The sequence below is a fragment of the Sceloporus occidentalis genome, unplaced genomic scaffold (genome assembly GCF_023333645.1).
Source record: "Sceloporus occidentalis isolate IW3139 unplaced genomic scaffold, rSceOcc1.0.p SCAF_370, whole genome shotgun sequence".
NCBI lineage: Eukaryota > Metazoa > Chordata > Lepidosauria > Squamata > Phrynosomatidae > Sceloporus > Sceloporus occidentalis.
The window spans coordinates 209,004-235,860 of NW_028317350.1; the positions used below are offsets into that span (position 1 = coordinate 209,004).

The 26,857-nt window shown below is 40.5% G+C and overlaps 1 protein-coding gene across 1 annotated transcript in view; it reads right to left on the reverse strand.

Annotated features, from left to right (window-relative positions):
• Positions 1 to 2,072: 2,072 nt before the first annotated feature.
• Positions 2,073 to 26,857, reverse strand: part of LOC149273521 (high affinity nerve growth factor receptor-like) — a 30,698-nt gene continuing 5,913 nt past the window's right edge. The window contains exons 2-18 of the mRNA XM_089506207.1: positions 26,464 to 26,540; positions 22,783 to 22,888; positions 21,900 to 21,971; positions 18,399 to 18,467; positions 18,050 to 18,207; positions 17,465 to 17,595; positions 17,102 to 17,237; positions 16,590 to 16,919; positions 16,047 to 16,064; positions 14,448 to 14,506; positions 13,039 to 13,141; positions 10,650 to 10,796; positions 10,300 to 10,430; positions 7,791 to 7,963; positions 6,186 to 6,426; positions 3,369 to 3,527; positions 2,073 to 2,258 (exon numbers count right to left, since the gene is read on the reverse strand). Coding sequence (XP_089362333.1) covers positions 2,073 to 2,258; positions 3,369 to 3,527; positions 6,186 to 6,426; positions 7,791 to 7,963; positions 10,300 to 10,430; positions 10,650 to 10,796; positions 13,039 to 13,141; positions 14,448 to 14,506; positions 16,047 to 16,064; positions 16,590 to 16,919; positions 17,102 to 17,237; positions 17,465 to 17,595; positions 18,050 to 18,207; positions 18,399 to 18,467; positions 21,900 to 21,971; positions 22,783 to 22,888; positions 26,464 to 26,540 — 2,296 coding nt within the window. The remainder of the gene's footprint in view (positions 2,259 to 3,368; positions 3,528 to 6,185; positions 6,427 to 7,790; positions 7,964 to 10,299; positions 10,431 to 10,649; positions 10,797 to 13,038; positions 13,142 to 14,447; positions 14,507 to 16,046; positions 16,065 to 16,589; positions 16,920 to 17,101; positions 17,238 to 17,464; positions 17,596 to 18,049; positions 18,208 to 18,398; positions 18,468 to 21,899; positions 21,972 to 22,782; positions 22,889 to 26,463; positions 26,541 to 26,857) is intronic.

A 26,857-nucleotide genomic window follows, 5' to 3' on the forward strand; every position in this document is an offset into this window, starting at 1 on the left:
GATAGGCATATGGCTCCCGAATCTAAGACGAGAGCAACGACCGATTAAGGGTTTTGTCTTCACAGCAGGAAAAACGGGCCAAATGGATCTGATCTGCTGGCAGATTCTAGCCTTTCATCACATTCTGAAATGTAACTTTAATTTTATTATACTCTCAATCTCAAGGGCATCTCTAGGCACATTAGGAATACTTCTAATTTCCACTATATTAGTAGGAATCAATTCTTCCTTGGATCATAAATCCTTTCCTGTGCTACAAAAAATACATTCAGTGACAGCCAGTAGTTTGTAAAGTTTTTCAGTTTTCAGTTCAGTAGTTTCAATAACTTGTAAGAGATTACCCAAATGGATAATATTCATTATTCAGAAGAGGTCAGTTATTAAGGAATTGGAGGGTTAAGAGTTGTGTTAAGAAAGGAGAGAAGATAAAACCAATCGGTGGACCATTTCTCTAAATGTTAATGGAGCTTATTCAACATTTTGGTTGAATGGAATGTTTTTTTGGTGACCGATCAGCTCTTGGTGCATTTGGTTAACAAATTTGACTAAAGCAAATAAATATTAATTGGAAGAGTTTTTTTATTTCTACAATTCTATGAACACTTACCAATTGAGTCTGTTCGGGGGGGGAACGGATATGTTTAACCGGAAAAAGAATATTTTTGAAGTGGAGTTTTGCGGAATTTGTTAACTCTCCAGATCTGTTACAATGAGGACAATTCTAGAATTATGACTATTCCTTCTTCCTTCATTTGTGGTGTCGAAGAACATAATGTGGTTAGAGATAGTATACTGGAATGTGTCCTTGCCAACCAAGGTGTCTTGGAACCACATAAATTCAATCTGAATACGCTTTATGCGTGCAAGAGCGTAACTAAACAGCCCACCAGCCAGAAGGACATTGGTGAAGGTCGTCGGACAATCCTGAGCAAAAAAGGAAAGTGATCATGTATAGAAGTACCTTTGAAAGCCATTGTTTTCCAACTCCCACCATTCTTATATACCTAAGCTCCAAGTTTAAGCGTAAACCTCACCGACCTCTCTCATCAGTCTCTAAGATCAGCAAGAATATTGATATTTCTATGGCATTGAGATATTAAAGGCTGCAAACACGTTCGGCATCGGATTACATCGCGGAACCTGGTATCATAGGAGTAAACGCTAAACATCTGTACTTTCTTGTTTCTGCCCAGAAGCTATTTTATTGTACAAGAGTTGGTTAATTATCATGGACTGAGGTTGGGGACTCAGCCCATACTTTTGGTCATTTATTCTGAACTAACATGCTTTTATGTACCCTTAATATGTTTGTAGACCCCCCCAAAAACAAAGTTTAGCAGCCGTCAAGTAACGCACTGCGGTCCTTGATTTTTCTTGAATACGTTAACATTAGTTGTCCTTATGCCAGTGATGTAGGCCTCAGATGCCTATGAGCTTCGGATGTAGGAATGGGATGGAGGTATCGTAGGACCAGGCGGCTTCGACAAAGGTGAATATCTGTCTTCGGCAGCATTTGCTGCTCGATATATGAGCAAAGCATGAGGCTGTCACTGTAACCCATTAAATAATGCACGTCACGGAGGAAAGGAAACATTGATATCATCTTCAGCAGCGCCCGTCTTTGTCAGGTTGACCCACATTATCTGCGGACCAGCAGCGACACAGCTTTCTGTCCATGCAATACCAATGTGATACTGCCTTTGCGACATACATTAATAGAAAGCGGCAGGGAGTGGTAGGTCCCACCTAAACCACAAACTTCACAGATCTAAGTTTTCAGTCTTACCAGGTAGTGAATAGTCTTTATAACCAGCCTTTCTGACGTGCCAACACTTTTTCTTTCCTTTAAATATTTTTAGCTTGTATTTCTATTTCAACCCATCAGGTTTGACTTCATCCTCGTTTATCTGGAACTGTCCTCCAGAAAAGAGTTAAATTGTAGAATTTAAGCATTAGCAGCCTATAGAGTTATATGATGGTATTGAAGCTTTTTTTTTTTCTCCTTCTTCTTCTTCGAGTAAAGACGTTTTTTGCCTTCTGAACGAGTCTTCTTATCACATTGTTAAGTCTGTTCATTCCAGGATGTCTAGGTATACCGGTGGGGCCTTCACCAGAGCCTGAAGCTTGCTGTGGACCACTTTGATGTTTAATCTCTGCTGAGGCTCTCTGTGCCAGCAACCCTGCATGATGTTGTACACCTCCGTAGGGCAAGTCCGAGGTCTCTCTAACTGCCGGCCTTGGGTGATGCATTCAATAGCCTGGAGTGAGAACATAAAAAAGTTACGAACATTTCTAAGTGCGCCAAAATTACTCTAAAGTGCTACAAAATATCTATTATCCCTTTTAATATGGGCTTTATGATTTTTTTTCTTTGAAAACAACATATAGACTCTGTATTTTTTTTTTATTTTAGGAACATTGTTAAATTGCACATTTTATTACAATTTATAAAAAGAAATCTGAAACAAATGATCACATGTATCCCAATTTTTTTGTTGTTTTTATTTTTTCTTTAACATTTTTACTATTCTTATTAAAAAGCTAAACTTTGTCCAATACTGTCCTTTTAAAAAAAATTCTGACTATCCGTACCTTATCTGATACAAGGCTGGGATTCTGAAATACTAAGGCATCTGTTTCCAGAAGTTCATATCAGATAAAAAAAAACTAACAACTTATCTGTTGTCAAATTCCTCAATTATCTGATTTACAACGTTAGAACCTGAGCAACACTCGGCTCATTCTGGCAACGGAGAAGTTAATCTTTCATGCCCAGTGGAATTTAAGAATTGCTAGTATCTTTAAATGAAATTAGTTGTCAATTTGTTGTCAAAAATAAATAATGTTGTGTTTGCAAATTCCCCCCTCTCCCGGATAAGACGCCCCAGGCCCAGGGTAACCTGATGCTGCCTGATGGAGAGAGAAGGCACTTATCTGGGTGTCTCTCGAGTTCATTAGTGTCTGTAGTTCCTGAGAAGGTTGGTTACTAGCCCCACAGGGAAACAAAATTGAATTATCTTGTTCGCGTATTGGAAAAATTAAAATTACATTTTTTTTACATTTATTATTTTTTTTTTCAGAAAGCTTTCTTGGCTGTTGAACAGAATGTCATTCTTTGTTCCCAAGCAAGAGCAGGTGGGGTAAAATTCACAGGCATGAGCCCTTTTTGTTGAACAATTCTTAGGGTGGGGAGTTTCTGGGGCTTTCTTGGACTTTCCTAACATGAGCGCTGTGACATTTAGGTCACGTGAGCTCCGGAGACATCCAAAGTTCCAGAAGAGTGACACACATTGTGACATCAGCGGCCAGAAGATGCTAACTGGACCCTCCTTGGGGGAACGTCCCTGTCCCTTTTTTGTTCCGCTTACCTCTGTGTTAGAGAGCTGGTACCATGGCTGCTTCCCGCATGTAAATATTTCCCACAGCACAACGCCAAAACTCCAAATGTCGCTCTCAGTGGTGAATTTTCGGTACAAGATACTCTCAGGAGGCATCCATCGAATGGGCAGCATAGTGCGGCCCCCAACCTGTGACAGGAGACAGAAAAGAAAACTAATAAGAACATGCGGCAGGCGGAATTTACCATGAATTAGACAAAAGAGAGGAGAATTATTTGCGGTCCCTTTCAACATGGGACACAAACTGTAAAATATTTTTACTTTAGTTGTTTTATTACTAGGACGCACACCTGGACTCCGATTTTTGTAATTCTACACATTCGAAACCTTAGTTATTCCAAATAATTTAATATATTGAATGTCCGCCTTATGGGGAAGAAAGTCAACGGGGAGGAATAGGAATTATTGTCTGGAACTGGATGAAGTTCTGGTTGATAGATCACGTCGGACCTCAGCTCACCAAGAAGTTGAACGTGAGAGCATACTGTATATCCAGAAAAATGTTAATTAATCAGGATACACAACTGGATTTATGGATTTGCGATGTAATTAAATATATTCTATAATAAATCTAGCATTTGGTTAATGTATCCAGGATGCTAAGACAATATACCTGCACTGTAATCGCAGTGATGGCGCTCCATCCTCTCCATCCATCTATTTTACTAGAATAAGACTTTATTTTCCATTCACTAAGTGATTTATTTCCCCCCTCATTCCCATCAAAACACGACATTAAATATGAATAGGACTCTTGGAAATAGATGCACTAAAAGGGAAAGAAAAGACCCTTTCCATTGAGGATGTCACAAGATGAAATCCCGACTGGGCTGTTAAAGGTGATGAAGACGAATGGCCTGTTCTGGTCGCACAGCAAGCATGCCAGTTACTTAAGATTAATTCAAGCAATAAAAATCTCCACTTCTGGACAAACGCCACGTACAGCACATGGCAGGCTTACAACCCATCCTATCCGTTGTTTGCAGACGCTAAGCTGTTCTTGAAAGGAGGTCGAAGATCTAGAATGGAATCCTATGATTTAGAGATTTATCAACCGGAGCAAGGACATTATTATTGTATCATAAAACACTACATTTCTAATGTAAGGATTTAAAGAAATAATTTATAAATACTAATTATGTATTATGATAAGTCGGCCACCATTGTTTAGTGAGGATACATCTTGTAAGGTTCTCAGAGCTTTCCCCATCTAAAGAACCTCTGGGGTTCAGAAAGCTCATGTGCCATCTATATCTATTTCTAAATTGTCCCAAGAGAATGGATAACCTAAACTTAACTAAAGGCTCGGCTTTTCCTGGACCGATATGGCCATATCCGTTTTCCTTTTTTTCTAGATTTTAGGTCACAATATGGCTTTGGGGCAAATGTTTTAGTGACTTGCAATTATTTAAAACGACTCAATTCTCAGAATATTTATCTAAACAGCTGTCCGCAGTACATCTGTGTTCTCGTCCCTGGAGTCTTATATAATTTTCTGTTGAAAAGTCAAGTGGTTGGTGATCACCATTAAGCTCCCGTGTCGGGGAACTTGTGTAACACAGAATTCCCTTACACAAGCTTTCACCGATAGATTAGGACTTCGAATTTTTGGCGCCGAGGCCACAAAGCACTTGGCATTTAAAAAATGACAGACGTTAAAACAAATACATCTTCTTAGTCCATATTTATAATAACGGGCAAAGTTTGGGAAACGTCATTTTCTTAGCTGAAGTTTCATATCCCTTTTTTTTTTTTTAAATTGACAACTTAACAATGCACATGAGTAACCTTTCTTCTTAATTGTTCTAGTGTGGTTTTTTTACATAATGGTAAAGTGCATTTTTTTAGCATGAGAAAAATAGAATTGTAATGATTTTCTTGTGGTTTACCACATTTTGAACTTAGGGTTTTTTATTTATCTGGTTACTGGGTGTTTTCCGTGGTGGGGTAGCGGGTTTAATGAATAATATGTTTGTAAACATTTAAATATCGTATAGCATGGTGATGATTATTGCCACTAAGTTGTATTTCTCGATATCTTTGAATCTTTATAGCCTTCGCGCAGAAGTTATTTGTCATGGAGAGGCTAACATGTCTCTTTTTTTTCTTATGAAATCAAGTTATAGAATCGTACTAAGGAAAAGAAAAACCAAATCTGAACCCGGGTCAGATAAAATTGAAATAACAATTGAGTGGTTAATTGTTAATAAACTTTGTTACAAGATTGTAGGCTCTGTTTAAAGGTATTGGCTGATTGGATTGACCCTGCTGGAGTTTTTGGCCACGTGTCTGTAACCCAGGGTGTTATATTCTCTCCTCCTTTACCCCCAGCCACCTCGATGCTGTGATAAGGATCAGCCGTGTGGGATTTTGACATCGATCCGAGTCTGTCTGTCTCTCTTTGCCTACACGATGTTAGCGAGGACAACGTTGGTCTAACAAGCTCTTGTCTGATCATCTCCTGCTTCTCCGTTACAAAGCCAGAGGCTCTGTGTCAAAACCATGCTCCTGAACGAGAGGCAGCATCACAGCTTTGTATGGGATTACAGAGTAAAACAAAAACACAAACGAGGTCTTAAAGGTGATATCGCATGAGGGATTTCCTACAATTGTAAGATTTAAAAGGACTGTCCTCCTTGTCCTTCCCCAACACTTCAATGATTTAAAGTACCCTACCTAAAAAGTAAAATACTTTTATGATGTGGCTCCTCTTAAAGCCAATGGTGGGTTCTATAAAAGTATTAAAAGTCGAATTGTAGCAATTCTATACTTCAACTGGCATTTTACCCTGTAGTAATCTGTACTGTAGATATCTCTTGACATTCCAAAGTCACCGATCTTGACGACCAGATTGTTGCCCACGAGACAGTTCCTTGTGGCGAGATCCCGGTGCACAAAGTGTAGAGAGGCTAGGTAGACCATGCCAGAAGCTATCTGAGTGGCAATCTGCAACATCTGTGTTAGGTTTAGCTGCCCGTATGTCTGTCCATTACCGTTGTCCAGAATCTTGGCATCTGGTCCATGGGATCTGGTGGAAGAAGATGACAACAATATGTGAATTGTGAGGACATCAACCTCACCAAAAGTCTAATTATCATTGGGCTTGAGGACCCCCAACAATGCCTTCCATAGGTACAAAATACACACCTATGATATTATACCTAATTTGTATAATATAGTTAAGGTACTAAAACCCGACTCTGTACCACAGGGCAAACAACGTTTATGTCCTTTATTTAGAAGCAGGTACATGCTTCCAAAGTGGTTTAATCTACCCATATATACACGCTCAAATAACTACATGAGTAGATTTGATAAACCTAATCAGATTTATACCTCACATGCTTTATTATAATATAAAATATAATATATATTATAATATTTTTGCCCATTGAAACATCTGTGATTACAGTTTTTAATAGTTGCTATCTGTAGTAGGACGTGTACTTTTGAAATGAGATCTTTATATCACGCTGCACTGTAACAATAATCATAAAAGGACTATAAAACAGTGTCTCTGAGATTCTGCCATCAGAACCTGGACACTGTGAGATGCCACTGGCAGCACATCGTCTGTCTCTAATACCTGCGGGGCCAATCAAAATGTCTCTGTTTATTTCAACTGATGGACAATCTCCTTCTATTTAAACCTCTCAGACAGCTAATCTAATCAATATTGCAAGCAGTACTGCATTAGCTGAAGAGAGATGGCAGTCTGAGAGACCGTTAATAATGGAAAGAGAGCGCCCGGGGGGGGGTCCAGGGTGGGGTTGTGTTGGCAGGGAAAAATGATAAGAGAAAAGGAAAATTACAAGGAAGATGGCGGTATCCTAAACAAGCCGACGGCGTGCAGATATCCCATGGTATACAGCCATTCCCACGACTTCCAAATGAAGACAAGTGTTCCGGACAAGTCGACCGAACTTCCTGCTGGACACGTGGTCCAATTCCATACGCATTTGTTATATAATGAGTCATAAAGGGGAATCTCTCCTCTAAAAAGCACGTCTAATGGAAAGATTCCATTGGAACAGTATTAATGTACTGTTTATTAGCAGAGACTTCCTTTCGTGGGTCCACTAAAACTTGTATACTACTGCAACATTAAGCCAAAGAAGTCACAACATTACATTTTTTATTAAAGGGACCTTCTCTCCAGCTGAATAACAGGAAAATATACAGATTGAGACAAAAGGGATGACAATAGAACAGTTGACAAAGAGCATATGAAAGCATCGGTAAGGCTATGGGAGTTTGTAACCTTGGCTACACTAGATTTATTAGAACATTATCAAACATGAGAACAAAGAATTATGTCATTATATATATTCCAATCTGTGTAAAAAGCCAAGTCCAGACGTTAGTTGCTTGCAAAATCCTTGACGTTCTCACCTGAGGAAGCGATTGAGATCTCCGTGTTTCATGTACTCAAACACCATGATGAGAGGTTCCCCATCCGTGCAGACCCCGTAAAACTTGACTATATGTTCGTGCTGAAGGACAGTGAGGAGCTCCGCTTCCCGTTGGAAGTCCTGGCGGGCATTTTCTGTGGCTTCTTTCAGAGCCTAGAACCAAACAAACATTAAGTACCAAATATTCTGGTTCTTATCATTTTGAGACTTTGCATCTTTAATTTCAAACCAATGGCTCCACCTCATATGGTTTAGTAACTACTAAAGACCGTCGTAGGAAAAACCTTGAAAATCGGCTTTACATAGACTAATAGAGATTCGATGTGCTTCTAGAACATGACAAAGATTGAACTTAGCAAACTATGTGACCATTCTACATGCTGGTGTCCCTTTTCATTTTTAGAAGTGCTGGTCCTGTATGGTGGTCCTGTATAAATACAGTGGAGCAAAAAAGTATTTAGTCAGCCACCAATTGTGCAAGTTCTCCCACTTACAAAGATGAGAGAGGCCTGTAATTTTCACCATAGGTACACTTCAACTATGAGAGACAGAATGAGACAACAAAGTCCATGAATCACATTTTGAAAGAATTTTTTTGCAAATTATGGTGGAAAATAAGTATTTGGTCAATAACAAAAGTTCATATCAATACTTTGTTATATACCCTTTGTTGGCAATGACAGAGGTTAAATGTTTTCTGTAAGTCTTCACAAGGTTTTCACACACTGTTGCTGGTATTTTGGACCATTCCTCCATGCAGATCTCCTCTAGAGCAGTGATGTTTTGGGGCTGTCGCTGGGCAACTCGGACTTTCAACTCCCTCCAAAAGTTTCCTATGGGGTTGAGATCTGGAGACTGGCTAGGCCACTCCAGGACCTTGAAATGCTTCTTACGAAGCCACTCCTTCGTTGCCCGGGCGGTGTGTTTGGGATCATTGTCATGCTGAAAGACCCAGCCACGTTTCATCTTCAATGCCCTTGCTGATGGAAGGAGGTTTTCACTCAGAATCTCACGATACATGGCCCCATTCATTCTTTCCTTTACACGGATCAGTCATCTTGGTCCCTTTGCAGAAAAACAGCCCCAAAGCATGATGTTTCCACCCCCATGCTTCACCGTAGGTATGGTGTTCTTTGGATGCAACTCAGCATTCTTTCTCCTCCAAACACGACGAGTTGAGTTTCTACCAAAAAGTTCTACCTTGGTTTCATCTGACCATATGACATTCGCCCAGTCCTCTTCTGGATCATCCAAATGCTCTCTAGCAAACTTCAGACGGGCCCGGAGATGTACTGGCTTAAGCAGGGGGACACGTCATAGTTGAAGTGTACATCTGGTGAAAATTACAGGCCTCTCTCATCTTTGTAAGTGGGAGAACTTGCACAGTTGGTGGCTGACTAAATACTTTTTTGCCCCCACTGGAAACAGGGGTCATTTATTCACATTAAGCTGACATTTAGGTCAGACTCGCCTGGTGCACTGCGATACACCCTAAAAGTGGCAGAAAGATAATGGAGATCTTCTAGAATGATTAACGCAATTTACCTTTCCCATATGCATGTTGCAGAGGCGCCTGGGGATGTCCATCATTCCACACACGCAAATAAAATAAGTTAATAAAGTCATTGATCTGTAACTTTGCTGCTATCAATTTCTTGTTTATTGTATGGTATTTTTCTAAGTGGTTATTGTGAAATGATTCTAGATGAACTCTCAAAGAAAAAAAAATCTAATTTGCCAAAGTAAAATTCTATAATTTGATTTCTAGATCTATATTTACGCTTACAGTAAACACATTTAAGATTGAATACATATGGATTATATCCTGTACAAGCTAAACAGCTCTTTAAACCCTGCTTTATAGAATAATTATAATTTTTGCTGGTATTATTAAATATAAAAGTAAATGAAGCATGCAGGCCAGATTTCATGAAAGTATTGCCCTCTTAATTGTACCTAAGGTCACTATAATTAAGGTGAAATACTAGTTTTATAGATGCAGTGTATATTTAAAAGAGAAGTTCCACTACTTTTATGACATCATGGCTGTTGTACGTTTCTGTGTAGTGGAAAAGAAACACGCAATGACATTGAGAATTAGCATTCCATTGTCAAAAAAAGAACTTAATACCATTAAAATATTAATATTGGGGGATTCTGTTCACTAAAGGTCCAGTGGGCAATTAAATCAAGTCACCAAGGGCAACGAGAGTGGGTTTCTTTTAATGAAGCACCGTGGTGTTTGGTAGAGTTATCTTGACTGCCAATCCAAATAGTCTGGGTGGCTGACAGAGATGAGAACAGGTTTCAGTTCAACAAAATCAACTCAGCTGCTGAAATTAAGTTGACCCAGAACTTGCTTCATTAAAGCCAACTAACGAACTTGACCGTAAACTCTTGCTGTTTAGCCCATCTTGACAGAGCTGTTGAATGAAAGATGCTGCAACTTTTAAACCAAAAAGTAATTAAGAGACATGAAGCCACATCACCTTTACAGCCACAAGCGTCTTCTCATTCTCTGGGGTCAGGTTATAACATTCGGCCAAAAACACCTTCCCGAAAGCGCCTTCTCCGAGCTCCCACTTCAGCACAATATCTCTTCGTTTGATGTGTTGGACGCCTGCGCATGGAAACAGGGTTATCATGCTTTCATTGAAGGACCAATACATTCCACTCTGCTGAGTCCAACCGCACCAGTTCTCCTCCGTGAACATTTAGATGTTGCCCTGGAGGCTTGGCAGTTGTTTGCTACGTTTGGAGCCGCTGTGTGATTATATGGCGTGTATTTGGCGTCCAGAAATGGAACATGATCTGACAAAGAGGAAATTGTATAACTCACAGGCATCACAGAAGTACTGTGGGTTCTCGATGAAGTTGGGTTTAACCCCGTCCAGTTTTCCCTCTGCTGAGCTCAAGGGACTGGCGCCAAAGTTCATAAAGTGGAGGGACATCGCCAGGTCGTCCTCTTGAGCCAGAACGGCGGCTCCTGGAAAAGTAATCATCAAAAAACGCTTATCTTGTTGTATATAAATATATACAGCGCTGTATTTAATACTTAAAGAAGAATATTAATTTATATTTCTCTTTAAACAGACACATAATTTTTTAGTGCTGAAGCAGAACTTGCTTTTTCTACTGTGCAATCTCTTCTCCAACAGCCCAGCCCTGTGGGCCCTTGGGATACAGACGGATCAAACCCATTTAGGCCTTGAATCAATTTCAAAAGTGAATTAACAGCTTCTTATTGCATAGCGTGGGGTGGGGGGGGGGGGCAAACACTAATGAAGAGTAGCTCTCTAAGCTAGAAGATGCAGTTAGAGAGTAAGATGTACCGTAGGCAGGTCTTGTAAATTGAATGTCTACTACAGAAAACAATTGGGACCAATAAACATTACATGAAAAGAGGTGCTGGTGAACATGTAGTATCAGGGGGACTGAGCTGTCTGGGACAATAGAGGACAAGGACTTGGCAGTAATTATTCCTGAGGACTAGGCAGGCAATGCAATACAGGGGCAGAAAAGGCTATCAGGGTGCTGGGTTGTATAGCGAGAAGCATTAGTAGCACTAAGAGAGAAGTTGTACTGACACTTCGCATATCTTTGGTTGGACCTTACCTAGGGTATTGGGGACAATTGTGGAGACCCCAACTCGAGAAGTAGATTAACATTCTGGAGAGATCCTATGCATGCTTAAATCCCCTTACTGTGTTAACCTCTACAACGTCTACTGGAAGGCCCCTCCACTTATCTTTGTTAAATCCCCTTATGCATTTTAATATTTCCGTCTCATGCCCTCTCTCATCTCTCCTTCAAGTCGTACATATTGAGACCATTGAGAGTCTTTGCTGATCATTTTTATCCTGCAAACCATTCACCATTTTAATTGCCCTCCTCTGAACTCTCTCCAAAATGTTAATATCCTTCTGGAAATGGGGTCTCCAGAACTGTCCCTAATACCCTAGGTGAGGTCTGACCAGAGAGTGTCAGAGTTCTCTCCCTCTTCCTGCCACTAATGCCTCTCGCTATAGAACCCAGCACTCTGCTTGACTTTTCTGACCGTCTCTACCATTACCTACCTTTCAGTCTTCAGAGATAATTAATCCCCCGTAATTATTTCCCAATTGCCGTAAATATTGATTGACCTGTAAGTACCCATCAGAGGTCAAGGTGAAGCCACCCTAAACGTTTTCGCTGTAAGGGCAGGATTGATAGTAAAGAGGTGATGTACGAGCAAATGCATATTTAAAAGGACCAGATGTTAACAGGGGGTTAAGTCCTATTTATTTTATGGTTCAACAGCTCCTTGACCTCAGCCCTTGGGCTTAAAAAAACAAATCTACTGTATGTCTGGGGTCACTTAAAAGAGGTCTGAAGACCATAATACTATGACAGGTGTAAAATGGATTGAAAGCTCCATAGAATGTACTTATTCCCACCATGTAGATAATTTATGGAAATATCATTAGATCTGACACTTGGAAGGTCTTGGAGACCATGTTAAGGTTAAACATTCATCTCTTGCACTGTCCATTTGCTTGTATTTTACTAAAATATGAGCCTCAGATTATTATAAGAAGAATGAGAGGGGGGAAAAAGGGGTCGTACCGGATGGACAATTAATTTACTAAGGGATTCCGTTATAGACAACATAAGAGAGATACAGTTTTAAAGGGACATTAAAGTTTATATTTGAAGAGAACGTATGCTTTAATAGTAAGTGTGTTTAAAACCTACAACAATATCTGAGCAACAGTACAAGAAGATAAACCCTTTTACTAACGGAGCAAACGTGTTTTTATTATTAAAATCTAAATAACGATGGCTGTGGCTTTCACAACAAGAATAATAAAATGCGGCCACGTCAAAACTTTTTGGCAAGATACTCATTGTCATTTTGTTTAAATCCTTTTTGTTCATCCCAAACTGTTCACAAAGCTGTAGTGTTTTTGGCCCAGGTTGGAACAGCCTCATTATGTTTTTTGAGAGGGTGTTAAAATATTGAGAATTAAGCCAGGTCCAACACTTTGCGTATACCTCCCAACGTTTCCTTCAATTTATAAAGCCGTTTCCTGCTCTTTCTTTACACATACTCGGGGCTTTTGGGGCTGTAGAACCCTGTGATACCCTCATACCCAGGGAACATTCCGAGCTCATAAGTGGCAAACACTTGAAACTTTTTTTGTAAGCAAATTTTGACTTCACATGTATAGCGAAAGACGATAACTCACTATTAATTCCAAACTTGGAATGCTGTCCGCATTTATTAAGAACAATGAGCATGAGGAGGAGGAACAGGCAGGCGAACGCGGCCAGTCCCACCGCGACTGAGACCTGACGGGAAAAAAAAAGTGAAACAGGAAGAGTGAACCTGCTTATTCCCATAAATCAGGAGTAATGTGAGAAACCCCACAGTGCTTCAGCCCAGATAAGTGTGCTATAAATTATTTAGGCTTGATAAATGTGCAGTCACCTGGGGTACACGTGGAAAATTCATAAAATAATAAGTTTATAATAAATGCATAAGTATTACATTGAAACTATTCACCGGGTCGGTAATGATTAGAATTAATCGTTTGTGAAACCACCCCTGCAATTTAAGGGCTGATTTCAGCTTCTCTTTATATAATGTTTGTGACTCTTATGATCTTAAACTGACTCCAGGGCCTAAGTTAGTCTGTTGGTCAACACAAAGATTGAAGAGCAACAAAAGCACATTATAGAGGACTTTATTAGTGAACATAATGGTTCTGCCATCAGGACGAAGACCGGTCCTCATGGCGTAGACTAGTTGATTCCTAGTTTTTTAGGGCATGTGAATGGTAGCCAGAAGGTTTAATATGAGTGGTTGGGTTGGCAACAGATGGTCTATCTGATGGGACTTTGCACCTTCCTCGGGTCTTATTGATTGTTCACAGAGTTCTAAAGGATAATGAGGACACTTCTAGTTATTTTTGGCCGGTTCAAATATATGCTAGTATATAATATAGATGAGACTAATTAATCTCCAATAATGAGCCACAAATCAGTAATATACAGTATGTCCCTTTAAAAAATTATTAATGTATCAGAAACCTAAAAAAAATATTAATTGGGTGTGTAACATTTTTTAAATGTCTGTAGTACCCCTATATCAGTGGAACTTTTACTACTTCTGTGATATTGCTGTATTTCATTCTAGAGACAACTTAGATGGTATTTTGTGTTACTTAGTGGTTTGTTCTCTCACTTGTAGAAACTAACCACGTAAAAATGACCAACTATTTAATGACGGACAATTAATTGGCATCCAATTAGGGAATTGAAGGATTACAACAAGCTTGTGGTTCCTCAGAGCTTGCAAACCACTAATTTAAAATATTAGCGCCAGTAATAATGATTCTGGCGGTGAATCTTATTACATAAATATCTCGTGCCTTGCCCCTACCGAGCCTTTCCATAGGTAACAACATTTCCATTATGAGAAGGAAAGTCATTGAAGCTCTAGACTGACACACTGCATTCAGCCAATAGGAGATTAAACCTCTACACAGTTTGTTTCCGATTGGCCGCTCAGTGTTCTAATACGGAACCTCGACATGCAGATAGAGCCTCTTCTAGATATTCACTATGACTGTCTTTTTAGTTCTGTTAAACTCACCCCAAATGTGTTTTCTTCAACTGTTTCCACTGGGTTGACATATGTGCTGTTGCCTCCACCTAGAGGGCAATCGGACACGGTTGTTAAAGATACAGCAATCTTTTTTTGGATTTCTATTGAGTCTTTTTCTAAGGAATTTACAGGTAATATTCTCACCAAGGTGAGCAGCTGATGGAATTGGGAAGCTATCTTATTGCTTTCTTTAAAGATATTATAGGCTCCAGGGGATGCTATATGCAGACTGGTTTAAGGCTCCATCAGCAGACAAAAGAAGGAGGTAGTGGGGTCCAAACATACAATAAGACACCCCCAGTAGTTATAATAGCCAAACGTGAATGTTGAGTAGTTATTCCTATAATGAATAACGTCAAATATCTAGCATTCAACTACAGTTACAGTAATAAGAAACACTGGCACCAAAGGTAAAAACAGGGGTCTGGGGGCATTTCCAATCTTACCCCTCTCCTTCTTATAGCTGGGTTCTTGTCTCCAGCATTTTTGATGCGTTTGAAAACCATATTGGCGCCGGGTGGATAACCCCCAGGCACTACTAGCTTCTGGGATTTTAAGAGTAGGAACTATAGTATTTTATTACATTTGAGAAGCAATAAACAAATCTAATTCACTTTATAATGTAGATTAGGGTCTCTTGATTTCACTTAACCTTGGAGTCCTCCATAAGTAAAATGGGGAGATCGCATAACTTAAATCGAAGCAGCCTGTCTTTCTAAGACGCAGTAACGACGCGAATGTACAGGAACGAGGGCATGGAGCCAACAGACGCCATGCAAATGGCATGCCTTTAATGTACATTTAGCAAGTTAATTAAAAGGTCAACGTGCCTGTGTGAAAATTAATGCAAGTGGAAAGAAATATCCAGAAAAAAATGGTTCAAGTTAAAGTGTGTGAGAATTCTTGAAATGCTTGAGAAGATGAAGGGTTTATGGCAATAAAAATCTACCCTGTGAAACTCATTTATCAACTTTAAGGGAACCTGTGAGGCCCAGGCAGGACTTCTATCATGCTCTAAGTATTTCGGTCTGCCTGTCTTCATTGTGAAAAAAACCAGTTTAAGTAGCTGGGACATTTAAAAGAACGTCTTGACGGTTTGGCCCATTGGGAACCCTAAGGATCAGCTTTAGAGATGATTTTGTAGCTTGAGTCAGATACTGTAAAGCTGTATAGCTTTTGAGATAACTATAGAGTTAGCGATAAAAACGGAGGCTTTGAAAAATGTACTTGTGTTTAATTTACATATTGTTGATCTGGGTAATTTTGGCTGCCTGTGGCTTCATGTAGGGTTTTTTTCCCCCTTTGGGCAAAAGTGGCATACACTTACAGGGGTTTCTGATTGCCCTAATCCAGGTCAATGGAATCTTGGATAGTTTTAACTCCAAGGACATGCATTAATTTTTATATTTTGTATTATTATTATTATTATTATTATTATTATTATTATTATTACCAGCTTTCAGGGCATGTCAGAGGTCTTCAGCTGTGTTCAAGCAGTTCTTTTAAACTAACAGACCAACTAAAAGCATTCATTTATTTAAACTCACAAATAATGGAATAGTTCAAAATAAAATAAACAACACTTACCCACTGGAGACAGGGACACTGAAAAGTAAACACGAGAATACATATTCGTTTCAGATGAATGTATTTATTGGCATTAAAATTGCATTGACAAAATACCGGGAGATTTTCTCATTATCAGATGACAACATTTTGGCAGCGCTAATCTTTCAAGCGGGCTCTGGCTAATGGAAAGCAGTTTTATTGCATTTAGAAGGACACATTGGGTCAGGAAATATGCATATCTGCTGCAACTTTATTATTCCATGAATTACATGGTACCTACATTTCCTTCCTTCAATTCATAGACGGCGTTTATTTCACTAACGAGCCAGAGCATTTTACAGCAATTTAGTGAACAACTTTTCGAAAGTCGGAGGGCAATGGAATGATCGTCTAAATGCGCTAAAGGAAAGTCTCGCTGAACATCAGTTTTGGGAACAGAGGTTGGGCACCAATACCTTGACATAAGACCTAATGTTGATTGAACCCTAACCCCATTTTATTTGACATGATGTTCAGAACAGGCCGCTAAGCTTTAAATATTAACATTGCAATACTTTTTACCTGGAATAGGTACTTCTGGGTTGAAGTTAAACGGGTTGTCCATAAAATGGGCTTCGATTGACTGAGATGCAGATCCTAGCATGTTCCAGATAAAAAGAGTGTAGTTTCCGTTGTTGACATGAGTGGGCTTGTTGAAGTTGAGGCAGCCGTGGATGGCCGTGGAGTTCTCAAAGTCATTAAAATCTTTCTCGAAGATAAAGTGGCCCAGCTCGAGGTTTTCCCCATTAAACTGCCAGTGAACCTCTGGGCGAGGGTTTCCATCAATCGTGTACGGGATACAGTCATGGTGCCCTCTAAAGGGTTCTGTTAAACTAATAATTTTGGCAGGAACTGTAAAAGAGACCAAGGGAGTATATAAAGACAACAATTCAATTTTTATTTTGTGCCAAGAAGAGCTAAATAACACTTAGCTCAATTGTCATACATTTTTGGAATTAAATGCAGAATTTAGGTGGACGCCGTGTAGAAGAAAAATACCGGATTACGAGTGCAACAGGTCATCGTCTACTTACACAGAACATCTATCTGCACTGAGGCTTCCTCTCGTCCAACTATGTTTTCTGCCCTACAGGAAATATCACGTTTGTTGAACCCTGAAGAAATATTGAATAGATGCAGGTAGATCTCTGCTTCCGGAGTGTCCGATTGCTACGGAGACAACACAGAAAAACAATGCAGTGTTCCCAATGTCTATAAAGATGCAATCACAATGTGTCCAAAGTTCTCCCTGCAATCAAGGCGACCATTGTGTTAAAGAAGAAGTCCACAGCAGAGATTTGTTTTACATCTGTTATTTCATGTGCCTTTTTCTTTTTACCGGCACCTTTGGTTAGGAATATCACCATCCCAACCATTATACGTACCTCCATTTCTGCTTCTGCATTGATGTTTGGTAGAATCCAAGTCACCGTAGGACTGGGCTGCCCAGCGATGTTACATACGAGGGTCAAGCTCTCTCCTTCCAAAACCGTCAGGTTCTGTTTCATGATGCTAACCTCTGGCAAATCTGAGGGGAGACAGGTATAGCCTCTGAAATTATCTGGCCACCATCAGAATGAAGTCAAAATAAAGAAGAAACCGAAAAACCCAGAACTATAGTGGATATTAAATAGCATATTTACAATTTAATTATTTTTATGTTTTTAAGCCTGTAGCCCTTACATAGTCTTTATTTTATTAGTGAAGGGAAATTGCTTTCAAAAGCTGGAAATTAAAGCAAAAAGGTTGAAGATTTACAATTAGACATATTACTGTGTTGACATAAGATCAGGTGAACAAACATTTGGCCAATATTTGGCCCATAAAGTCCATTTAGCAAATCCAAACAGAAGAATACATCTAAAGAGAACTAGACCCTCTACCCCGAACACATTTCATTTGTTCAGAACAGTGTTCTAATTGAGAACGTGGGGATTCTACATAGCTGACAAAGTTTTAACTGTATTAGGAGGGAGATTTACCACACTGGGAGATGCGAACGTTTTCCAGCAAAATCTCTTCCGTATTGTCTAAAAAACAGCTCAGTGATTGGTTTCCAAGGTCAGCCCACTCGCTGTCAATCTTAATCTGTATCCAACGTATCTCGCAGGAACACTGTAGAGGGTTGCCAGTGAGAATCCTAGGAGAAGGAGGATTCAGTGAGTGTGTCTGAAGTGAGACTGAATGTCTCAGGTGTCCACATGCTTTGGGTCATGAAGTGTACCAACGATACCCTATCAGCAGCTGTGTGTGGATTTCTGATGTACGTGTACGCTTCCAAATCAACGCATAACAAATGTATACTTCAGTACGTTCATACAGCTGACTTACAATTCCTGGAGAGTCAAGTTGTGAAATGTTCTCCATGAAAGTGAGATGAGGGCATTAGAAGACAGGTTTCTGTGGAAAGAAGAAGACCGTTTGGTCAGGATAGACATTAGACATAGGTTTATCTTAGAGTAGATCTTGCACCTCTTTCGAATATAACACTTTTGCTTTCCACATGTCCTTTCCTCTTTCTGGCTTGATATCGTTCTAGTTATAATCACAACTCTCAAAGAGCTTTGTCAGTGTTACCCAAAAAACCCAAGGCATCGTTATAGCAAATAAACTAAAGTAAAATCCTAAGAGTTTGCTTTCTGAAAATAAAACTCCGAGGGGGTATTTATTGTCAACGCAGACGTTTGAGAAGCTGTATAAATATTTAACCTTTGTCCACAGTGGCTGTCAGTCTGTCGTTACACCTTCTTCAGGATGGTGGCAGACAATCAAAACAGCTCTTAATAGCACCGCATCTGCCTACGGTCAATGAGTCACTCGCATGCAGCTCGGGGTAAGTCGGGTGGGATGAATTTCAGTCTTTGTCAGGTCAACGATTGGCCCTTGGGGACTGAAAATGAGAATTTGCTGTCCATCCTCACGGTGGGTCCCTGATGTACCCAGCTGCTGAGGGATTGAATTCCGCTGTAAGCATTGATCTGCACAGCAGACACATCTGCCTGGAATCAGTTTTCATTCTACCTTCCAAAAGCACAGAGCTGAAGCTAGCGGTACAGGCACCTCCATGCTCCGCGGGCTTGGATATTGTACATGATACATTAATGCAACATGTTTTAGCAAATATAGTGCTTTTCTCTTTTTTGTATAATTTCTCGTATTAATAACCCTGGTTAATGCAAACAATCAATGGGTCGTCTACCACGAACTCTTGTGCTTCTTGAGTAAATTATGACAAAGTCTTCCGTGGACCAGACTTGAAGCTTGTCAGGAGGTGCAACCTTTCTGTGCTTTTGGGTGGAATTTCCAAGATTTGTTAGGAACGAATGAAACCAATCTCTTCTTGATGTCCTACTCCTCCCATGGATAAAATAACCTGTAGGCTACAGACATTAATTTTCTTTTTGGCTGCAATACAATAGAAGAAAACCAAATCTTATGGGACACAAGTTTACTCGTTATCCATCAAAGTTTCATCTACTAATCATCTGTGACCCAGAGATTCTTAGCGAGGGACCTTCTTTGTACTCGGGAAAGTTTATAGCGTAATATGTATCAGCCTTCACTTGGGATAACTCATTGATTGAGGTTTAACCCCTTTGCAACTAGTATGAAACCAACTGATAAATTTCTTAAAACATAAACAGACAGGCTTTGGATTAAGTGAGCAATAAAACTGAATATGGTTTCTCTCCAGGCACTGGCGTTGGGAAAATTGCATTCCTCTTTTTGAATTTGAGGTTAAATAATTTGTGAATTATATACTCATAAATCCAAAGTTTCTGGCACATAGTTATAATAGCTGAGTTTCCTACAATGTTATCCCTATTTTTAATCTTAGGAGTGAGTTTGGCCTCTCGTCTTTCTTTATTGAAAATTCTCTTTCTCTGATCAGTGGCTCCGAGGTAGTTTTTGTGATCGGACACAGAATTGGGACCTGTATGGGTGGAAGCGGGCAACACGAAAGCCGAGATCTGCTAGGGTTCTCACATCTAACATAACATGAGTCACTTAGTTTACCCCTATAATTCTCTAATACTTATATAATATTTTATAATAGCTCTATAATATTTTATAATAATTATGTTGTACAGTTAGAGCTCAACTGCTACAAAGTTATCCCAGTGATAGGATATGACTGCTCGCGTCTCCTGGAAAGTTGCTTTAATCAATCATGACTGAGGCTTAAAAGAAATAAACAAAACGAACAAATGAAGCATTAATGCAAGAACAACAAATGAAAACACAAGAACAAGCTGCAAACGTAAATATAATCGCTAGCAGACGAGGGCTCTCTAGCAACCCAAAATGTATCCGTTTATGGGATGAATGCATCTCTTGGACACGTCATGTCTGATCATAGCATCACTGTACATACTAGAATTACCATCTCTGTCTCTGGCAGAGCATTATAGGAGTTGTAGTTTTGGACATTTTTTGTTTCTTTATGTAAGGGATGGGATATAAATGGTCCCGTAAGCCCATTGGGACAGGCTATTTCAGTCTTGGGCTGTCTTTGTTTTTTGAGATGAAGAATGGCTGTTTAAACATGAATCAGTCGACTACAAAGAGGAATAAGCCTGATTAGCTTTTAATTTCTTCCAAACCTCCTGTCCGGCCACATCCTCAGAGGCACGGTGCTTTTTTTTAGCAGAGAGGTTTGGAGCCAGAAACAAAGTTTTAGCGTAACTTTCCTTATTCCCCGACGGACTTTAACACAAATATAAATCGGTATGTTTAGAACAGGACAATGTCCCAATAAATGTGCTTTCAGTAGACAGCTAAAGCTCATATATCATGGCGGCTGACCAGAACACGCACAGAGGAGGGTAACCTAACCACAGCCTGTCTCTTAATGGGGCAACAAAACGAAAAGTCCCCAAGCCTCAAGTGAGTTGAACTTAAAAGGTATATTTCACTTTGTAGCAGCAGATAAGACTAGTCCTTGGTCTCATCTTAGATTCAGGAGCCATATGCCTATCCCATGCATATTTAGATGCCCTCATTGTATAACCTCTACCACGTCTGCTGGGAGGCTGTTCTACTTAATCATCACCCTCTCAGTAAAGCAAAACTTTCTTAAATTATCTAATTGGTTAAGATAAACAAGTGTGAGTGAATGAGAAGGAAGAGAACTTAAGTGCAGTAAATGGATGGGATGATGATAGTTCAGGCATAACTTAATGGAGTAAATAAGATCCCCCCAAACATGTCCACTGATGATAAAAGCTGTAACGGGGACAGCTCCCCTTTAAGGTGAGGCTTTAAATCCTACGGGGGAGTTTTATGAATGCTGGTCGTAACAGGAACATAACGCTGAGTTTGTTCACTAGAGACTGGAACAAAGAGCTTACCTTGGAGAATGATGTTGCTGTTAGACAAAAAAAGATACATTTGTGTGTATTTAATGACTTATTCAAATCACCTCCTCAGTGTGATTTCCATTAGCGCCGGTTGCGCCGTGCCAGAAATGCTCTCCGGCAATTAAAAACAGTCCAGGAAAACACTTAGAACTTTGAAAAACAACGAGACAAACGCACCCTATTCTTAATGACAACATTTCACAAATGGCTTAAGAAGCAAGCAGAAGCTCGAGGCTTTTGGACAAGGACAGGGGAGTGGACTACAACTCCCAACAGGCTCAAATAACCTTTTTGGAAGAACTTCTTCTTCTATAAGGTTTGAAGGAGACTCTAGGTGACAAACACCCTCTACAGTGTATTTTACTTGCCTTTGATGTCCTTGTCCAATGATCTAGCAATAATCTGCATTTGTGTTATCCATAGACACATCAGACACATCTGGCCCATCTAGTCACCCGTAAGATTTACTTACATGTGAGTTACCCGCGGGTTCATTTCGAAAGCGTCTTCTGAAATGTACTTCAGCCCAGTATACGAAATTGTCCTGCAATTCAAAAGAAAGAAAGAAAAAAGTACCGTTAATTCTTTGTCTTTTTTTAACCCTAACCCTTATATATATTGAGTGCAGAATAGGTATTAAACTTACTCTCCTGTATAAAAAACCACGAGACTTTTGTACCAGTCAAGGAATGCGGTTATAAAGCTGGAAATAACATCAACTGACAGCCCACCCCACTTATACCAAGCGTACGGCCATGTTTGTGAATGTGGACGGCAAATGATTCCAATATTCTTGGAGAATTGGTGTCATTGCCTTGCTGCAGAAACGCTGGTTTCTACATGAAACCTTTCAACAGGTAGCTGGTTATCTACTGGAACTTCTGGATACTATGTATCTGTTCTTGAACTCCTAACCCTCTGGAAAAACACAACATTTCATGGAACCTCTTGCTATGGTCAATTTATCCCACAAAGTTCTCACTAAATCAAAGGTACAAGAGCTACGATATCGCTCATACAGGTTAATAAAAGGTTTCACTGACTAGCATGACCTCCCCACAAACGCCATGCAACATAAAGTGCTAGAATGATTACACCATTCAAAGGGTTATCATTAACCCAATCATCTGTTAGGAAGTTAAGATCGGTGAACTGAACTTGGTCCTTGGTCTACCCCCAGACACATTCCTCCTTGTCTCACCCCAGGCTCAAGGTCATGCGCCTTCTCCTTCAACTTCCTAAATCATCTGTCTTTTGTTACCCTCCTAGCACTAAAAGCCCGGGATGACAGGAGATATTAATGTCTCCCCCGCCTGGAGAGGCTGGAGGCTCGGAGCTCCGAATAGAATACTCACAGGTTTTTCAGTTCTCTGAAGTTCTTCATGTCGACCTGAGTTAGGCTCAGCAAGTCCTTCTGGTTCTCTAAAACTCTGTTGGAAGAGACATATGCATCAATCAAACCTTTAAGGTCCCCGGAGGGGGTGAGAATTATCCAGGGAAACCTCAAGGCTAAAATGTTTCCAAAAAAAATGTCACTGCCAATATGCAACCTCAATCATGAAATGGCCATGCGTCACTATGAACGTTAGCAGGCTCCATCCACCCTAGACTTGCCCCGCATGGTGGAAACTCTATTCTGGAATACACAAATCATCTTAAATTACATTCTGGGGTCAAAAAATTTAAATTGTGTCATTCTTGAATTCAGCGCTTAGTGATATTAATAATATTCTTATTACGATTGTTCATTAAGAGTGGTCAGGCACAGGTTTGACGTGGAGGCCTGATATGTAATTTAATCAGAATGTAGCCAAAACCCACACACAATTAGTTAAAATGTTTGTAAGATATTTTAAAATTCTATTAATATTTGTAATATTTAAAAAATTCCGAATCCGATGTCCGGCAGATATTGGATTTCTATGAGCGCCGGGGGTACATAAGAAAACTCTTTGAGATAGAAGATTCTTTTTCAGAAATAATTTCTAATTCAGCCACAATGCCTGTAAGCCATTCCTACTAAGTGTCCCTTTTTTCAATCCAAATCCCTATACCCCCCTCCTCTACTCCCCTTGTATAAAGATATAACACAGAGCGTCTCAGTAATTAAACGCAATGCCCCCTTTAGCCTTTTGATTTCTTGGGAGGGAACGTAATATTATGAATATTGTAAGAAGATAAACTGTATTATTTTAACTTCTCAAAAAATGCCCTTTTTTTGTTGAATATCTGCACAAAATTCTAGAATTCCCAGAATTCGTCGCCGCCTGCCCTGTGTGTTCCCACAGACAGATGACATCTTTCTTCTCAGACAGCTATTACATTTCTTGCCCCCCTCCGCTCTCTCCATCCCAGCCCCCCACTCGAAAACACTCACACCCACTCCTAAAGTGTGCGCTTCTAATGAAGTGGGTGTCAGCTTTCACCATTAGGTCACCGCTCTCCATCTGGAAAAGAAGGGTCACCCTTTTTGTCACCTTCCCTCGATGGGCGTTTTGATTTCTCGTGAACCTGATCACTGAAATGAAAACATTGCATGGGATTAATGGATCCTCTCGCCCAGGCGGGGGTCATTGGAAATTCTTCTACTTAGTCTTTGTTGTGTCAACGCAATCAGTTGAGGCTGACACCAAGGGAGGGACGACGGGAATTTATAGCATGGGGGGGGTCTTGAAGACCTGTACACGGTTAGCAATTCCGAGGGCATATCCTTGTTGAGGATATCAATATCTCCGGGTTGAGACAGTTTTAATATAACCTTTTATTTCTACACACATAGCACTGCGATTATTCACCGAAACTGATACATTGTGGCATATTCTTACAATATAAATGTCTTGTACTTGTACCATTAAAATAATGCATTACTAACCCTTGTAACCTGTAGACCCCTGAAACGGGATGAAAATTGCATGTCTGCCAAAACTGTAGCCAACCCTTGTCATGGAGTTACTATTTTTTTTATTTTATTTTTAATCAAGGGGTGTTTTTGGCCTGAGCAGTAATGGTGGAGATACAATGGTAGAAGGCCATACAAAATAGGTGGAACAAGAGGTTGGTCAATTTTCCTCATTTAATTTTAAAGGATGCGGGAGTTCGGAGCTCTGTACAATTACAATTCAGTCACTGAGGCCTTTACCATAAATTATGAGCTATAACATTTTGCCGATTTTAAACTCCTCTCTTAAACAGTTGGGGCCCCTTGCTTCTGCCTGGAGGCAAGGCCGTGGAAATGCTTGGCGGTCTCCTGCTGGCGTGTAGGGGTTAATTAGCATAAAATCGTAAAGGTTTATTGACAAGTGGATAATTTCATTAGGTCTGGTCCCTAGTTAAAGAGGAGCTGCCACCATTTCACAGTCTATGGAGGAATGGACTTTATTAGCATTATCATAAAGCACGGGGGGGGTTATATTACTGTACTCAGCGCTGTGGGTTATTACTGTACTCAGCGCTGTGGGTTATTACTGTACTCAGCACTGGGGGTTATTACTGTACTCAGCACTGGGGGTATGTTCCTGTGGTATGTTACAGTATACATCGCTGTGGGGTTGTTACTCTCCACAGTGCTGGGGATTATTACTGTACTAAGCACTGGGAGTATATTAATGTAGTAAGTGCTGGAGGTATATTACTGTACTCAGCGCTGGGGGTTATTACTGTACTCAGCACTGGGAGTATGTTCCTGTACTCAGTGCTGGGGGCTATTACTGGACTCAGTCCTGTGGTATGTTACAGTAAACAGCACTGGGGGGTTGTTACTCTCTACAGCGCTGGAGGTATATTACTGTACTCTTCCATGCCTTAGCAGTTTATTCACTAAGCCTTGACTTGCAGTTAAACAACATTGAGGTGAAACATGGAAGCAACAATGTATTTATGAATATTTTTGAACAGGCAGCGTCCCAGTCGCCCCTAACTGGGTGTGTAGCATAGACCTGTGGCCCTTGTGGTGAAGTGTATGGGAAAGTGGTGGATGGGATATATATCTCACCTGGTTTCCTCAGCCAGGCACGGTAGCAAACCCAGGAGCCCTCAGGTGAGGCTTCCTAAGCTCATTACTGGGGAGGAAGCCTTAAAAGAGAGGGCTGTTGGGTTTGCAGGGTGGAGGAGGGACTGAGGCAGGGAGCAGCTACGGCCAGCGCTGCAGCCCACCAGGTATGAGGTTTTACCCGTGCAAAACCTGTTACTTTGTGCCAGACCGTAGGCTTGTAGAGAGGTATCCGGATGTTTAGTTAGAGCCGGGCGGGCTTAGAGTTTGTTTTATTTTCAAGGTGCTGTGTGAATACTGTCATTGCCGCCCCATGCGTGAGCTGTCCCCTACACCCTATTGGCCAGCGCTCCACCCAAACAGTTTCATATGTATCCTTTAGTAATTGTGGATAGCAGTTCCGATAGACCGGATGCTCCTAACTTCATTATAACAAATCGACAGAGTCCTCATGTGAAGAGCATCAGGGCGATGCGAAGAATGAGCTGCTTATACATAAACGGATTGTGATTGATCTCCTGCTCTTACGAGTTCCTCTGTTACAATGCCCCTAGGTATGTCCATTGGCCTGTTATATTAACCCTCCCAGTGCTGTAGAATGCATAGGCCCGACTCACATGCAAGTCCAAATGGCTTCTAACAGTCATTCTGTTTTCCTGGAAATGAGGAACAATAGGTGAAAGACAGATGCTCTGCAATTAATACTGATGATAAAGGCTGTTTCACTTATAGGATGATTCGTTTGCAGCTACGTGGGCTTTTAGGGCTGTAGAACCCTGCGATACCCTCATACCCAGCAAACATCCTGAGCTACTAGAAAAAAATCATGGGAGGAAAGAGGGACTATCCCTCCTATGCAGGGACACTTGGGAGGTATAGTTATATATTCCCATTCGTCTGCCTTGTTGTCACTGTCAGGAAAGGCTTTTGTAATTATACACAAAACATTTGGCACTTTATAAAACAAACAGCTGACGGTGAACTATTCACAAGGTGCTGAGTTTCGACCTTCCCTGGGAGAGAAGCCTTTTAGCCGGGAGCTGATTACCTCTAATAGCTGCTAATGTTCCCGTGATTCGATTAGGAGCAGTGATTAAACTTGGCTGCTTCTCTGGTCGATGTTGCCTGGAAGTCGGCGTAAATAGAATATACTGCTGTATACATTGTACGGCGCGTGTTTCGTGTACACATCACTTCACCCGTGGCTCCGTACACCCCCCGCTTACTCTCGTTTTCCAAACCTTCTTACGCTGGGGTAATGTGAATCGCCCAGAGCACCTCTTACAAGTAGGGGCTCCAGTAATGTCTGATCTTATCACGCAATCGTTCTGCTCTACACGTGAATAACACGCACTGCTCAGCACGGGCGCATCCATTCCACGTCATCTGAAAAGGATATTTCCCAGGGTCTGGCCCTTGAGCCGCTGGCAGGTTAAACTTTC